At 35.3% G+C, this 15,537-nt stretch overlaps 1 protein-coding gene across 1 annotated transcript in view; it reads right to left on the bottom strand.

The window, feature by feature from the left end:
• The window catches only part of LOC145688157 (uncharacterized), an 89,217-nt gene extending 81,186 nt beyond the window's left edge, over nt 1-8,031 (bottom strand). The window contains exon 1 of the mRNA XM_081761980.1: nt 7,749-8,031. Within this exon, the coding sequence (XP_081618106.1) occupies nt 7,749-7,839 (91 nt within the window). The 5' untranslated portion in view covers nt 7,840-8,031. The remainder of the gene's footprint in view (nt 1-7,748) is intronic.
• Nucleotides 8,032-15,537: the final 7,506 nt, after the last annotated feature.

The raw sequence follows: 15,537 nt of genomic DNA, 5'->3' as shown, positions 1-15,537 counted from the left end.
ATATTGGTTGGTTCAAGTTTGATTTCATTTGAGTTAAGTAATCCGTCACAAAATAACTCCTAAATAATTTCTTAAAACTTCTTGATTGAGTCAAATCCGTTTTCTTATATTCCAAGGCGTTGAATTTACACTAATTCATGCGTATTGTTAGGCAAATCTTTTGTTAATCCCCATCACTCCAAAATCATTGTTTTCCTACAAGCACCATTAAGTGCATTTCGTCAAAAGTAAGATTTAGTTGAGTTGCTAACTTGGAAAAATATTCTCCCTATCTACCGATAGGAATGAAATTTCCGAAAACTTTGTCTTACCCATAGTATATATATATATATATATATATATATATATATATATATATATATATATATATATATATATATATATATATAAGCATTTTGTGCGAATTTCAAGATCCTACAGCGGAATTTCACAACATCCCGTCTTACTCAAAGTAGAAAGCAATGATTTTCAACCACCGATTCGTGAAATTATTTAGCCGATCAACATTAGAAAATCCATCGATTTTAATTACATTCCCAGACATACGCCAAAAATGAACCCATGGCCATTCCTACGTATCAGTGGAGAGACATTTATAATGCTGAAATTTAGTACATGGTGGAGCCATCCTTGGCGACACATAGATTTTCAATCTTACATGGCATGGCATGCAGTAAGTCATTCGTAACACTTCTTCTAGCATAAAATGCCTCAAATAACTGAATTGGCTTAATTGCATGTGGCTGAATTTGAATACAATTTTACCTCTTCCAGCGCGTGGTCAGTTTTGCCCTGTGACATAGCTTTCCCATCCATGAATTGTGAGGCGTCCAGTGGCAGTAAAATTGCTTCAAAGAAGTAGTAGAGCAAGTAGTGCTGTTAGTAATAGATTTCTAGTAGTGCTGTTAAAATTCAAAAAAATAATTATTTAGGTAACGAATTATTTTTCGAGCACTTATTCGAATAACGAATAATTATTTGAATAATTGTACGAGTAATGAATAATTATTGCAATGACTGTTCCCATTAGGAAAACGAATATTCGGATATTCGAATAATAGAAGAAAATATTTGAATAAGGAATAAGGTATATGTTCCTCGCATTGTTTACAGTGATCCTTGTGGAGTGGCTTTATTATTTAAGATACACAAGTGACATGTTTATAGTTTCTACAAAATTGAAAAACGTGACTTTCTTAATGAACATTTGGGACATTATCTTTCGTAACTTTGATAAAATAATTTTAACCTGCGTTTCCTGCACTATGGTTTAACAGATTTCATTTTAAAAGGCAAGTATACTTGTGATTTAATTTTCAGTAAACTATACCAGTACTTGTCCAACAATATCTCTTAGTGCTGATTTTTTGAAAATAATATTTCATTGTCCACATCGATTTTTTGCTAAATAAAGCATGTATCTCTTCTTCGTTTGTGAAAATAGCATGTTAACTTCATTATCTTTTAATGAGTAGAATTTTGTTGAAACTATATTTGCTTATGAATATTTAGTTTGACTCCGTGTTTGATATGTTTCGAGTGTGCTATCGGCCCTGCTAGTGGGACCAGTGGCTAGTGCAAGTGCCTTTAGTGCACGAGGTCGCGGGTTTGGTTCCCAGTAGAAAACCATTGAGAGCACTACGGTAGTTCAAATTTCACTTTATCCCATGTGGCCGAGTCCAGGTTCAATTCCTGGTGGGAACACTCAGTCTGAAAAATGTAAAAGTATTTATAGGCCAGTCATCTCGAGTGAAGTTTTCCTAGCTTTTCCCCATTCACACCAGATAAATGCCGGGATGCATCTAACATGAAGGTCCCAGTCCGTTTCCTTCCTTCCTTACTTCGCCGGGAAGTTTAATCGCCAAGGCACGTCATTTCTCATACGTAACGGACTTAAAAGACCATAGATGCCAAATACCCAGAAATAAAATTCCTAATCCTAATTTATATTTGCCTCGTCGGTGACAAAGAACATAATTGCAAATTGATCAATCAGAAAGGTGTCCATAATGATTGATGCAGTCGTGTGACAGATTTGAATAGTTCGAATTATTTAGGAAAAAAAACTTACAATAGAAATATATACTGTTTTAAATCAAATGTAAAAAAAATGAAATTCTAATGGTGTACCAATTGAGTTCCGTTTAACTCAAGCGTCAGTTTTATTTGGATTTGTGGTACCGTACCTTACACGTATTAATGCAACCGGATGGAGCCCAAGTTTAGGTTGGATATTACGTAAAGGCCCCTCATATATTTTCAGCAGGAGGTCGCCCATTCCTGGTTGTGTAGAAAATTTATTCGGCTCTCACTTCAAAGTAAACATTGTGTACTTGAGATCTAGCGATGAAATTGTATAGAACTTCTGTGCTGAAAGATATTGTCAGTTTACTTATTTTACTGTACTTTGCCAACAAACATAGACGAATATTTTGAACTAAAATTATTTTCCTTTTTTTCTGTAACAATACATGGAATATAAATGAATGAAGAACTGACTACAATCATCATAAGAATTTCACCGAACTGTAATAATGCTAAGCAAGATTATCAGCATTTTAACACTATTTTTTGAAGAAAAAAAAACTTTCGAGGGGCGACAGGAGAGAAGAAGGTATAGTGATAGTGGAAAAAAAAATCGAGTTCAAGATCGCAAAATTCAACTTACAACATTTCCTGATACATAGGTGTCGTTGTGTCAGTCTGTTCGTCCGTTCGTTCGTCCCAATGTAAATTTTCACTCGGGTAGAGACAGTACCGTTTAACGGATTGAGACCAAATTTTACACTTAAGGTTTTTATAAGATTCCCTAGGGGGCGTTTTATAAATTTCCTTAATACCCTCAAAATTATGTGTAGTTTAGTAAAGTGAAAACTAAGACTTGTGCACAGAGAAAAAAACGTATGTGGCGTACGTAAAAGGTAGGTTACATACGTAAATCCTGTAGTTTTTGAACTTAACGTACGACTAATGTAACATCCTGCAGCAAACGTATAACTGAAAACGCATGATTTATAATACTTTCCGTATTAATGTTCCATCTATACGTACTTCCCGTATGAAAGAAAAAAACTATATATAAGCGGTTAAGATCTCACACAGATGAACGTATATAACATAGGCCCTACAGCTGACATACGTAATATACAGAAGAAATTAGATGTCAAACATCCTGCTGCGGCATGATATAACATCTAAGCGGGAAAGGGGCAGTACGTATGTAACATATGGATAACGTATGCTCCGTACAGATTTCCATAGTAAACATATGGATTCTGTATATTTGTATAATACACCGCTGATGGATAACGGATTTTTCTCAGTGTGGTTTCCTCGAAAACGGTCCTAATGATTCTGTTTAAATTTCATACGTTAATATTTCATCAACAACCCTATACTTTGGTATAAGTCACATCTCTGGGAAAGATCGCTCCGAGGTAGTTTTACTTTTAAGGGTGAATTATTTTAGAGTGATTTTCTCAGAACGGCTCAAGCGATTTTCTTCATGATTCATAAATAAATATTTCATTAGTAACTTGATACTATGGCAGAAGTCATTTGTCATGAAAATTCGGCAAGGAGTAGTCTCCTCTTGGGATTTTCTTTTCGGAAGATTTTCTCAAAAACGTTTCAGTCAATTTTGTTCACATTTCTTAAATAAATCTTTCATTAATAACATCACAATACACAGTAAATCATTTCTTATAAAGCAATCAACAAGTGGTACTTTACTCGTGGGGCTGAATTAACCTATAATCTTGCGTAAATTATTTGTTACGAAAATATCCACAATACTTTTGGGAATAAGTTTTCATCGGCAGAAGGTTCCTTAGAAAACGCATTATAATTTTATTCTAATTTTAATAATGTTTTAGTTATAACTGCACCAGGAAGTGATTTTCTTTAAGAAATTGAAGGGAAAAACTTAGAGTGGTGACTCGTACCTTTAATTATGTAAGTGAAAGAACATTTGTTTGAAGCAATATTGTACCAATTCCAATCAAATATACCAATAAATGTTGTATTGGTCTTAAAATAGAATGCTTAATGATTTACTTGTCATGTGTTTCTCACACTTATCTTTTCCCACTACCTGATATGTATTATTTGTAAAATGTATTAAAATGACAATAATCTGGAATTTGAAAGCTATGTAAGTCCAGAAGCAAAAGTGTCATAACGTCATAGTAGTGGGACATAGTCGTGGAACACAATATTTACATTTCGTTTCCTGCTAAACTTCGTATTCAGATATCATACCCCCCCCCCCCGAAAAAAATCAAATAACATTTGATGTAACCTTCATAATTTTCCTCAAGTATCAAACAACACAAGAGTATTCACACACAGCGCAAAATGTAAATTCAATTGCCTCCTTCAAAATAATAAGAATAAACAATGCGAGTTTTCTGTATTAATTTTTTCGCTCAGCTGTAATTAGTTAATTATCTTCCTGGATTTTTCTGACAGAAATACAGTAAATTATGCCATATTATAGGGTTGATAATGGTATAGTGATCCTATGGAATATGAACAAAATCGCGTAGCTGTTCAGGGAAAATCGCTCAAACAAAATTAATCCTAACTCATTTTTGTCTTTTCTTGATAGAAACGAGTAGCGTCATAAAATAAAGTTATTGACGAACAAATTTGAATCAAACCATCACAAACCAGTTTTGATAAAAATCGTCCCAACTAAATTTACCACCAGTTCTCTTCGCTGGTTCCCCGGGTTCGATTCCTTCTGAGAATGTGTTTAAAAACGTTTTGAACACATCATAGTGGTTCTGGTTCCACAGTAATCTTTAAGCTTAAATGTAATATAGCCTCGGTGCTGAAAAGAGACGCTGAACTACAATAAACGAACAAACCTTATTCCCATCAGTAAACAACAGCAGCATATTTTTATTTTTATTTATTTATTTTTGAGAGAGACTTGCAAATAATTCCATGTTTAGAGTTGAAATTTATTTACTTGTTGAATGTTAAAAATAATTACTAAATCCGTGTTTGAGAAAATTCCAACTTTTGATTTTCATACTGTAAGTAACTGAGCTCAGGTGAGATTTGGCGGAAACAAAATTTCTTTGGGGAAGGGAGCTGACCCGCTCAGGCCCCTTCTCCCGTAGTACAGTTGTATTGTACTCACGTGCAGTATGTTTTATTTGTGGTTTCCCAGTTCCTACTTTTTTTAAAAAAAAAATAATAATTTATCACAAAGCGATAAATATTTTACTGTTATCTTTAAATTACTTATTTACTGGAAGCTCTACGTTTAGTTCTATATAAGGTTTCAACAAATCAGTTATATACAGTAATATTCATCTTTTAAAGCTATTCCTCGCTAACATACCCATCAAAATTTATTTTCTTTAGGTTTTTAAAAATATTACTGAAATTACCCTCATTGATAACTCTACCCTCATTGATAACTCTACTTACCCTCATTGATAACTCGTGCAACTTAACTGTGTGTAGTATCTGGTTCTATTCCTGATGGGAATGCTAAAATTTTCCACTGTTGACCCAGCACCATGAGGCAACTGGGAAGCTACCTGAACTAAGAGATATCGAACTTTGATCCAGAAAGCCACAAATAACAGCCACAAATAATATATTTCATCGACTTGTAATTGTCATAAATGTATAAATAAGCTGGAAACACGAATTGATTTTTTTCAGGATTAAAACGGTTCCTTCATTATAATAGTCTCTCGTGACCCTTTGCGGCTAACACACATTCTCTTCTTAGGTGTTGTAGGTACATAGTTCGTTGGTGGGGATACTTGCCTCGGGTATAAATCGATGTAGTAAATCCCGCCTCATGTAGTCTCAGCACTGAAACGCGATTTTAAAATTCAATTTTAAATAAAGGCCCAAAGGTTTAAATCATATAATTAGGATGAATACCAGGATGCACGACAGAACAACTGTCAGAATAATCACTTTCTTATAACTCCAAAGTTACACAAATTGGAGAAAATTCGGGAAAGCTCTGCTTTCTTATTACGAATTACAAGTCTTTGAAATAAAAAGCTCGAATCTCAGAATTGAGAGATAACGAAGGAAACTTTTAATCTTAATTTTCTATTTTTCCTGTTGTTTTGCGTATTTGATTTATGTGGATTTCTAGACTTCAACTGGTTATGAAACCTCCTACTTTACTTTATTTCAAGGTCCCGAAAGACGTTAATTAAGTTGAAGCAAGAAAAGTGTTTCAATGAAATCTTGAACTTTAGTTTCTGCATGAAAGATTAATGAACGAATGAATGAATGAATAATAATAATAATAATAATAATAATAATAATAATAATAATAATAATAATAAATGTGGGAAGATGGTAAACGATAATTACCATTGTTTCACTATACAACAAATTAAGTAAATTGATTCCAGTATTTTTTAAAGAGAATTAACAACATACCTTGAGAAATTTCTGTAATAATTAATTAACTAAAGGGCAGTTTGAAATTACCGTCTCCCCTAGAACCGTAGCATAATAGTGACATGTTAAACTCGAAAACAAAGTTAGAAAGTAAATTAAAAAATATGTATATGTCCTGCATCATATTGATAACTCAACAGAATGGTTACTTGAAAAATTAGCTGACCGACTTTTTAATATCTTTATTATTGCAAAGGAGAGCTTTTGTTTTGATCTGACTTTTAATATTTCATATATTTTCCCCGGCTGTAAAATTAGTTGGATCACTGTCAAAATTATTATATGTAAAGCAAATCGATAAATAATAGATAACTTATTTTGTGCTTATTTATATAATTATAAATGTAGAGTGACATTTTCCAGACATCTACAACCATTGAAAATATTAGCCTATCTGATCAATCCAGTAATAATAGATTCATTCTAATGTATTCATTGATGTTAAAGAGTATGGATGAAAGACTTGTGTCAATGACGACTGCCTTATGAAGCAGCGACAGGGCACAGGTGGACCGTTAATATTCTCGTCTAGTTACCGAGAGATCGGAGATTTGAATCCCGCAACCATTCATGCTTATTATAGTTATTTTCTGTTTACTTTAGAAATAATTTTTTAAACAGATTTCAGCCGCTTTCCTTCCGAAAATTAATTCTCATTGTTCATCTTTATATTTTAAGTGACTGCGTATCGCCTACATTTCAAGTTTTGTTGACAAATAAATAAATACAACTCCGAAGATTTCAAATATAGTGTACATTATTTGTTGTCACTCACCAAAATACCAAATACTAATAATTATACTAAATACAAAATACTAATAGTAATAATACATCATGTGATTAAATAGCAAGAGTTTCGTCACTTATTTGAATTTTTCTTATTTTTAAGGAGCTCAAACCGAAGTGAACACAGAACTTTATTCACTCTCAGTAATGCTCCAATACGTAAATTATACATTCATATTATTACGAAAATAAAGAAGTTACATTTAGGGACAAACATATATACAATAATGTATGTATGAAATATTATTTTACGGACATAGTCAGTTAATGGAACAGTCGTTAATATACCTAAATAAACAAGAGAATAAAACTATAAAACACACGAAAATAAAATTGTTTGTGAAAATTTCGAAGTCGTAGAACACATGTTTGAATAATTTCAACTCTACTAAAAAAGAAACGTCATCATAACATTAAATTTAAAATAACCAAAATTATTTTGTTAAGTTAGAAAAAGCAAAATTATTTTGCTAAGTTTTTCAACAACTCAGAGCTAAGTTATGTTCAATGTTTACCTGCATTGTAAATATTAGGATTCCTCTGCGTGAGTGCCGGTAGACTGTGCTTCCTGGAGCGTGGTCGAAGATACAGACTCTGCATAGGCATTGTTGCAAATAATAACTGTTTAGCACATAAGTAGTAAGAATACTAATAGCAATATTTACACGTGAATTAACACGCTGGCTTCATTGAATGACAGAGTAAGCATTCATCGCGGGCGAACCTCGAACTAGAAGATACCAACCGGACGATCGAAGTGATCAGTGAGCTGCGGGATACGACTGTTCGGAGAACGAATCATGCGCTCGTAGCTGTCTGCAGCGACAAAGTGGAGCCTCCTCTGCTCTCAGTGATCCAACACAACGGGAGGGATATTCAAGTGTCTAGCGTATTTTCAGCAGCTAAAACGTCACTCAATTTTACAGCCAATAAAACTGTTCGAAATAAAACAGGTGCATAACGTCAGAATATGCAATAATACAAAACGAAAAATGACTCACGCTTGCGGAAGTTTGTTTACTTTCTGAGAATAAATAGCAAGCTAGGCAACGTACTGAGATTGTAATTTTAATAAAGGCTTAATGTTATTACTACAATAATCAATAAAATTCAACAATTGCTTCTAATATTACCATTTACAGTACAAGTGCTGAAACAGTAAATCATCTCTAAAGTTGTATTCATGGAGTATAAAAGTAACCAAGTACTTTGCAAGAAATAATTGATATTTCTTCTTTCCTTTTCGGTAATAAATAAAACCAAATAAGATTTGACACTCACTTGCATTGGATTTCGATAAAGTAAATCCCACCAATAAAGTTCATACAACCATAATTCTCTTATTTATTCATTTAATTAATTAACATGATTGTATATGCTAACTAGTTTGGTGCTTAAGTTTCTAAATATTAACTTTCCACATTACAGAGGAAAGTATTTCCTATCACTACTCTTCTGGTGATAATGTCTTTGTCTTTAGATTAACTTTGGTATAATAATCATCACCAACCTAGGTGGTAATTTCATCACCGGAAATTTCGCCACCGGAATTTTCGTCACGGTAATTTCGTCACCGGAATTTTCGTCACCAAAATATTAGCATGTAGGTAATTTCATCACCGAAAATTTTGACGTAGTAAATTCGCCACCGGTAATTTTGTCACCGAAAATGACCAGTGTCTTATTGAACATGACACAATGAATAAGCTCGAAAAAGTTTTTGAAATTGCTTAGATTATTAAATAAATAGTTACATATTATTTTAAATATTATGACTGAGATAAGAGACAAAATTTTCGGTAATTCTATCACAGAAATATTAATTAGCATGGAAATTTTGTCACGGTTATCTTTTCATCTTTTTTGAACTAAGTAGAGACAAACTAAGTGACCAAAAAGCTTACTTGATCTTAATCAAACTTGGAAAGCAATTCAGTTGGTATTGTACTCTGCAAAATCGAAGTTTCGGATACTCGACGCAAGAACAAACACTAGTAGAAGATCATAATGCCAGCTTCAGTAAATGTTAAAAGCACAGGCAAAATGGGCCCCTAATGAGTTTGTATATTACTATTTACAAACTTTATGTTTTGCCAATATCAAAATTTCCAAAAAGAAAATAGTAAAGAAAATGTAAGTCATTATAATACCATAAGCGTTTTACATGTTCATTTTCTACTGTGCATCACATTAAATGAAACAGCAAGCAAAAAATCTGTCAAACTTTTTGTTCCAGCATTGTACGCTAATCACAAAGACTGGAGCCGTTTCTGCAAAGTCTGAAACGCTCTTTTAGTTTTCTTTTTTGGTGGTTGGTCCACAGCATTTTGAGGAAGCATAGTTGAAACTGTTGCTTCATCTTGTTGAATTCCATGAATAAACCTCCAAATAGTTGGGTGGGATATTCCTACCAGTTGATGAAACTTCTGGTTCCACGATTCACAAATATTATTTGTCCTAGGATTATTGTTCAGGGTGGCTTGGTGAACATTCCAGGTGTCTGGAGGATAAGGAAGGGCACATTGCGTAAACGAATATTTCCAGATCGAGTTTTAACACGGGGATATGTGCCGGACACGTAAGTACTATCAAAATAGTCTAGAAGTTCCAGCTCTTCCTCCGGAGCCTCCTCCCTTAGTATTTGTATTCCTCGATGCACATCCGCTATAGGGAGAAATGCTAATAAGTTCATATTTCCGCAAAACAGACGAAAATTTTCATCGTTCTTGTATCGTTCTGTGAGTCCAAATTCTTGAACCTATGGTCATCAAAGCCTATTGTCATTCTTGAACCTATGACCATTTGAACCTATGGTCCAAATTCTTGAACCTATGTACATATGGCCATCAAACACAATTTTTCTCCTCCTCGTGTAGTAGATATAATCTCCATGCCTCACAATAACTTCAACCTAATAAAACGATCACAATGAACTACACTCTGTATAGAACTTCACTCTACACTGTGAGCATTTCTGTGCTTAAATAGCAAGCAGAGCAAACACACCTGAAAGATGTGTAATTGGCTAAAACTGGAAGCGTAAACAAATCTTTGTCTCTGATTGGTCGAATACCTGTCCACGCTATTTAAAGGAAACTTCCAGACATATTTGCTTTTTTCTTCCTTTACATAAATTTGTTTTCTTAACAGATTTCCAATAACTATTTACCAATGTTTACTCAGAGTTGAAATATAATATTCTTTCAATGGCCTCTTTTCACCTGACGTAGTCAACATGGAGGAAGGTCCAAGAGCTTAGACTCACAGAACAATACAAGAACGATGAACATTTTCGTAAAATTCTGATATTGGCAAATCTTATTATTTGTAAATAATGATATACAAACCCGTTATAGTCCCATTTTGCCTGCACTTTTAACATTTGCTGAAGCTGACATTATGTTGTTGTACTGACGAAATTACTGTGTAAAAATTTCCGTGACGAAATTACCTACATGCTAATATTTTGGTGACAAAATTACCGTGACGAAATTTCCAGTCACAAAATTACCGCCGCCCACTTTGCCATTACGGACAGTCCACTTGTCCCTCAAACTGAGAAAGTTCAGTTTTTGGGTAACCTCTTGACATAGTAATTTTCTGTTTTAATTTGAGCTGTAGTTCATTTACCTCTTTTCTTCTACAAGACCCTTTATCATAAACCTCATGATACAAATTATTTCCAGTGAACGTCCCAACTTTCTGTTCCGCTTTTTTTAATTACATCTAAAATTGCTCTTTTCTTTCCTACTATTTCAAACCCTTTCTAATTCATTTTCGATTCTACCCAGCTAATTTTCTCTATTCTTCTCCACATCCACATTCGAAAAGCTTTTATTCTCGTTCTTCCTTTTGTGCATTGTTCATATTTCTGCCATAGACTCAGAGGAGGAGTTTGGTGGTGGCAACTGGGGCAACCACCCTAGGCTCCGCGCTTAGGAGGGTCCGCGCTCAGAGTTGATATTTTTCTTACTCAATGATAAAAAAAGTTGATTTGTAAAAAAAAATACAAATAAACTAGTATGTATGGTTTCCATGCGAAATGTAATGTGAAATGGAAATGAATAAAGAAGCAAGGGGAAAAGATAGCTTTGATAATTAGCATCACTACAATGTAAAAAATAGTTGTGTTATTTCGACGACATGCCTATATGTTAACATGATTGTGTTAAAATATAACACAAACCGGTGGTTAGAACAACTCACTTTCCATTTAGTGTCAAATGCCGGTAGTTGAAATGACACAAAGCCTGTGTGTTAAATTAACACAAGTGTAGAATCTTCGGTATTGTTTTCTGAGTGATTTCCAAATATGTTGAACATCTAATTATAAAGACTTATGAATTAAAGCTACAGACAAACACAGTAGAAAAAAATGCCTTACTCTTGTTACTCTTATTAATGCTCTCGTTACAAAAGGCAAAACGGCGATATTGTATGCATCTGAACATAATATCGCCACTTAGAAATATCAGGATTTACAAATTAGATAAATGCATTTGAATGGGGGGTTTTCAATCCAATATTAGAAGAACATAATTAGAAACACAATAAACAAGTATGCAGCAAAGAATAATACACAATGAAAATGAAATAGTAACTTAAAAATATGAGAAGTAAGTATTAAAATAATAGACTTCCTCTGTGGATTCATATAACGCAGATGTAATCTAAAAAAGTTAATAATAATAATAATAATAATAATAATAATAATAATAATAATAATAATAATAATAATAATAATAATAATAATAATAATCGTCCAACAGTGCACAGTCGTCTTGACACTCCTGACAGTCCAGTTACTGACACAGACTTCACTGATTCACAGTTTTCATGAAACCAAATCTTGCATTCCATACATTGAATCTACGATCTTTTGTCTTTTCGTTGGTAATAAAACTCCCCACAATTACCGCAAAAATTGTCTTTCTGATGGTTCTTCTTTATAGCACGCTGATTTTGGCTAACACACAACTTTGGTTGATGATAATGGTTTTCGAGTTGTCTGGATTGCCCAGATAACATTTAATCCCATCTTCCCGATTTACTTTCAAGTTTCCCCGAAGCTCTTTCAAGTTCTATCAACAATTCTTGTCCCAGAACAACTACTTTCCTGTTAACTGGTTTTCTGCGAACTTTTGGAGCCTTAATTTTAGGTACTGATAAAATCTTAGCCACGATAATTTTGCATGATATTTTACCCTCAGGACTTCGCAGTGGTCCATGGAAGTCTGTCAGAGTTGGAAGTTTCTCTTTCTCTGAAAGGGAATCAATAAGTTCATCATCAGCTATAGGCTTGGGGACATTGGATCTTTCTCGGAGATTAAGCTAGGAGCAAAGGCAGTTTTTGCAAACGTGGTTGGATCATAGGGACTGATTCTTGATGCCTAAACCCTGAACTAGCATTTTCAGGAGTTGGAGCCCTGTACCATACTAGAGCAAAACGTCTAGGAAACTGTTGTTTGCTTCCTGATTTTCCAGAAAACGAGTCTGTGCCTTCATTCCATGCTACAGGGTCAGTCCTTAAAGTAGTAGGACTGTTTTTTTTCTTTTCTTTTTACAGACTGACGGCGGTTACTCCACCTGTTGTTGGTTGAGGTTGGTCTAAGGAAAGACAGGAAGCAGCGGCAGTCGGCTTCCAGCCATTGCAGGGTAAAGATTGCTCGTCATCGTAACCTTTGCGAGTGACTCTCGTCACGCTGCGTCATGGCCAATCTTTTGGAACAGCGTTACGCCATCAAATTTTGCGTGAAGCTCGGTAAAACTGGGAAAGAGACTCATGAAATGATCAAGACGGCGTACGGTGATAACGCCATTGGAAGATCGAGTGTGTTTGAGTGGCACAAGCTATTTACGGAGGGGAGAGAAGAAGTTGAAGACGCTGCATGGTCAGGACGACCTTCGAGCTCCAAAACGGAGGAAAATGTTACAAGAGTGAAGAATTTGCTGGACAGTGACCGAAGATTAACTGTTCGCATGATTGCCGATGAGCTCGGCATTGCTAAAACCCGAGTTCACGAAATTGTGCACGAACAATTGCAAATGAGAACAATTTGTGCAAAGTTGGTGCCGCGAGTGCTGACAAGCGAGCAAAAGGACGTTCGCAAACGAATCTGCCAGGACCTTCTCGAAGAAGTGAGTGAAAATCCAAACTTTTTAGACAATGTGGTGACTGGGGACGAGACGTGGACGTTTGAGTATGACCCTGCGACCAAACGTCAAAGCGCGGAATGGCACACCCGAAATTCCCCAAGCCCCAAAAAGGCGCGCATGACGAAATCAAAAGGGAAAAGCATGCTCATTTGCTTTTTCGATTCACAAGGAGTGATCCACAGGGAATTTTTTCCACACGGACAGACTGTCAATGCAGTTTTTTTATCTCCAGGTCCTGGAAAGGCTGAGGAGACGCATCGTCCGCGTCCGCCCAGCCATCGCCAACTCCTGGCGACTGCATCATGACAATGCGCGAGCCACGCAGCCTTCCTAGTGGAGGCGTATCTCGCCCAACATAACATTGCAACCTTGCCTCAGCCACCCTACAGTCCCGACCTTGCCCCACCAGACTTTTTCCTCTTCCTCCGCCTCAAAACCACCCTGAAATTGCATCATCAAAGCTCGGTGGAAGCATTACAACAGGCCATGACGAGGCAGCTGAACAGCATTCCAGTTTCTGCCCTCTAGGAAGCGTATAAAAACTGGAAATCCCGCTGGCAGCGGTATGTGGATGTAGGAGGATCATATTTCGAAGAATATTAAGCGTGTTATTTATGTCAATATCTTATTTTTAATTGACTCAGTCCTACTACTTTAAGGACTGACCCTGTATGATGAGGGATTTGAAACAGCTCACATCAAGTGGTTGCAGTTCGTGGCTGCAATAAGAGAGAAGACAGAGAATCAGAATATCAAACTTGACAGCCAATTTAAGTGCAGATGCATCCAAGTGACTGCGATGTCTGTTGGCAATATTGCCAACAAGAGTATATTTCGGTATGGTCTGCATTACTTATTTTAGTTTATTTGTTACTAAGCTTCTACTAATGGAGGGAAATACATTTTCTTTATCACCTGCAATGAGCTAAAGTCTTACGTGACGGAAACGTTTATTAGAGATCTATGTCTAGAAAGCAAAGAGAATAGGAGAGTACTTACTAAAAAGTTTATTTAATTCACGATGTTTTTGTGGCTTCAAAGCACACAGTGTGTGTTCTTCCACAAGGCTCCAGGCGAACTGATGGAAAGAGAATTTTTGAAAACGTGAAACCGGCAGACAACCAACAAATATAACTTCTTAAACTACAATTTTCCGTATCAGCGGCAACATTCCCTTAGTTACTTTATATATATACACTCCAATAAGTCTGAAAATTATATAATATCTTAAGTAAAGCCTTGTTCCTCCATTCCATTTTTTTCATGCATGACAATATACAATATAGGAAGTTACGAAGCATTTTATGACAGCATCTGTCTTGTTACAAACGTCCCTGTGCCAGGGTTAATTGTAACAGAGCTTTGGGACAGTTGTAGCATGATGCTTTTAATTAAAAGAACAATATATATGACATGGCAAAACAATATATATGGTTAAACAATACTGATAATACTACCAATAATAATGACTGACTTAGCAATGGATGGGGACAACAAACTAAGAGTATAGACTACATCCTCAAATTTGAAAGTAGACCTATTTAAAAATATACAATTTCCACGCGTCCACAAGATGCATGAATGATGAGTTACTTGTTACCGGTACCGTGCCACATTAGTTCGAAATAACTTTTGTTCGGCCTAACTTAAACCTGGACAAGCAAGCCAAGATTAAAATATGACGTAAGATAAAAATTCAAGTCAGTAACGTAACAGTGGCGTTTGGCGTCCCTAGGCAAAATCCATAGTGACGGCCCATACCCGTAATATTCTCAAGCGCACTGCGTCCCTAGGCAACGCCTACCCTACCTACTCTATTGTTATGTCACTGCTTCAAGTCCTAAGGCTATTGTATCCTCGTCGCCAAAAGTGCCTTTACATCGCCGTGACGGGTATGTGACCGCGCAGTACTCTAAGGAAGAGATGGTTGCATAAGAAATTGTGTATAATTTTGAAGAGTTTTTATTTTGACTAGGGAAATAACGTAGGTATAGAGTGTAAAGGCATAGATTAGAAGTATCAGTGCACTGTCATCTCTGAAAAGATTCGTATTCTCAGTTTTTCAATTTACTATCTTATATGTTAAGTTAATAACTGCTCCTAGCGTTTTTCACTCTTCAGGAATTTACTACGAAATGTTCGCAGGGT

Source organism: Thermobia domestica, chromosome 6 (assembly GCF_964235325.1).
Source record: "Thermobia domestica chromosome 6, izTheDome1.hap1.1, whole genome shotgun sequence".
In the NCBI taxonomy this organism is placed as follows: Eukaryota; Metazoa; Arthropoda; class Insecta; order Zygentoma; family Lepismatidae; genus Thermobia; species Thermobia domestica.
Note: the sequence above shows the minus strand (reverse complement) of the source record. Positions and strands in the feature narration are given on the sequence as shown.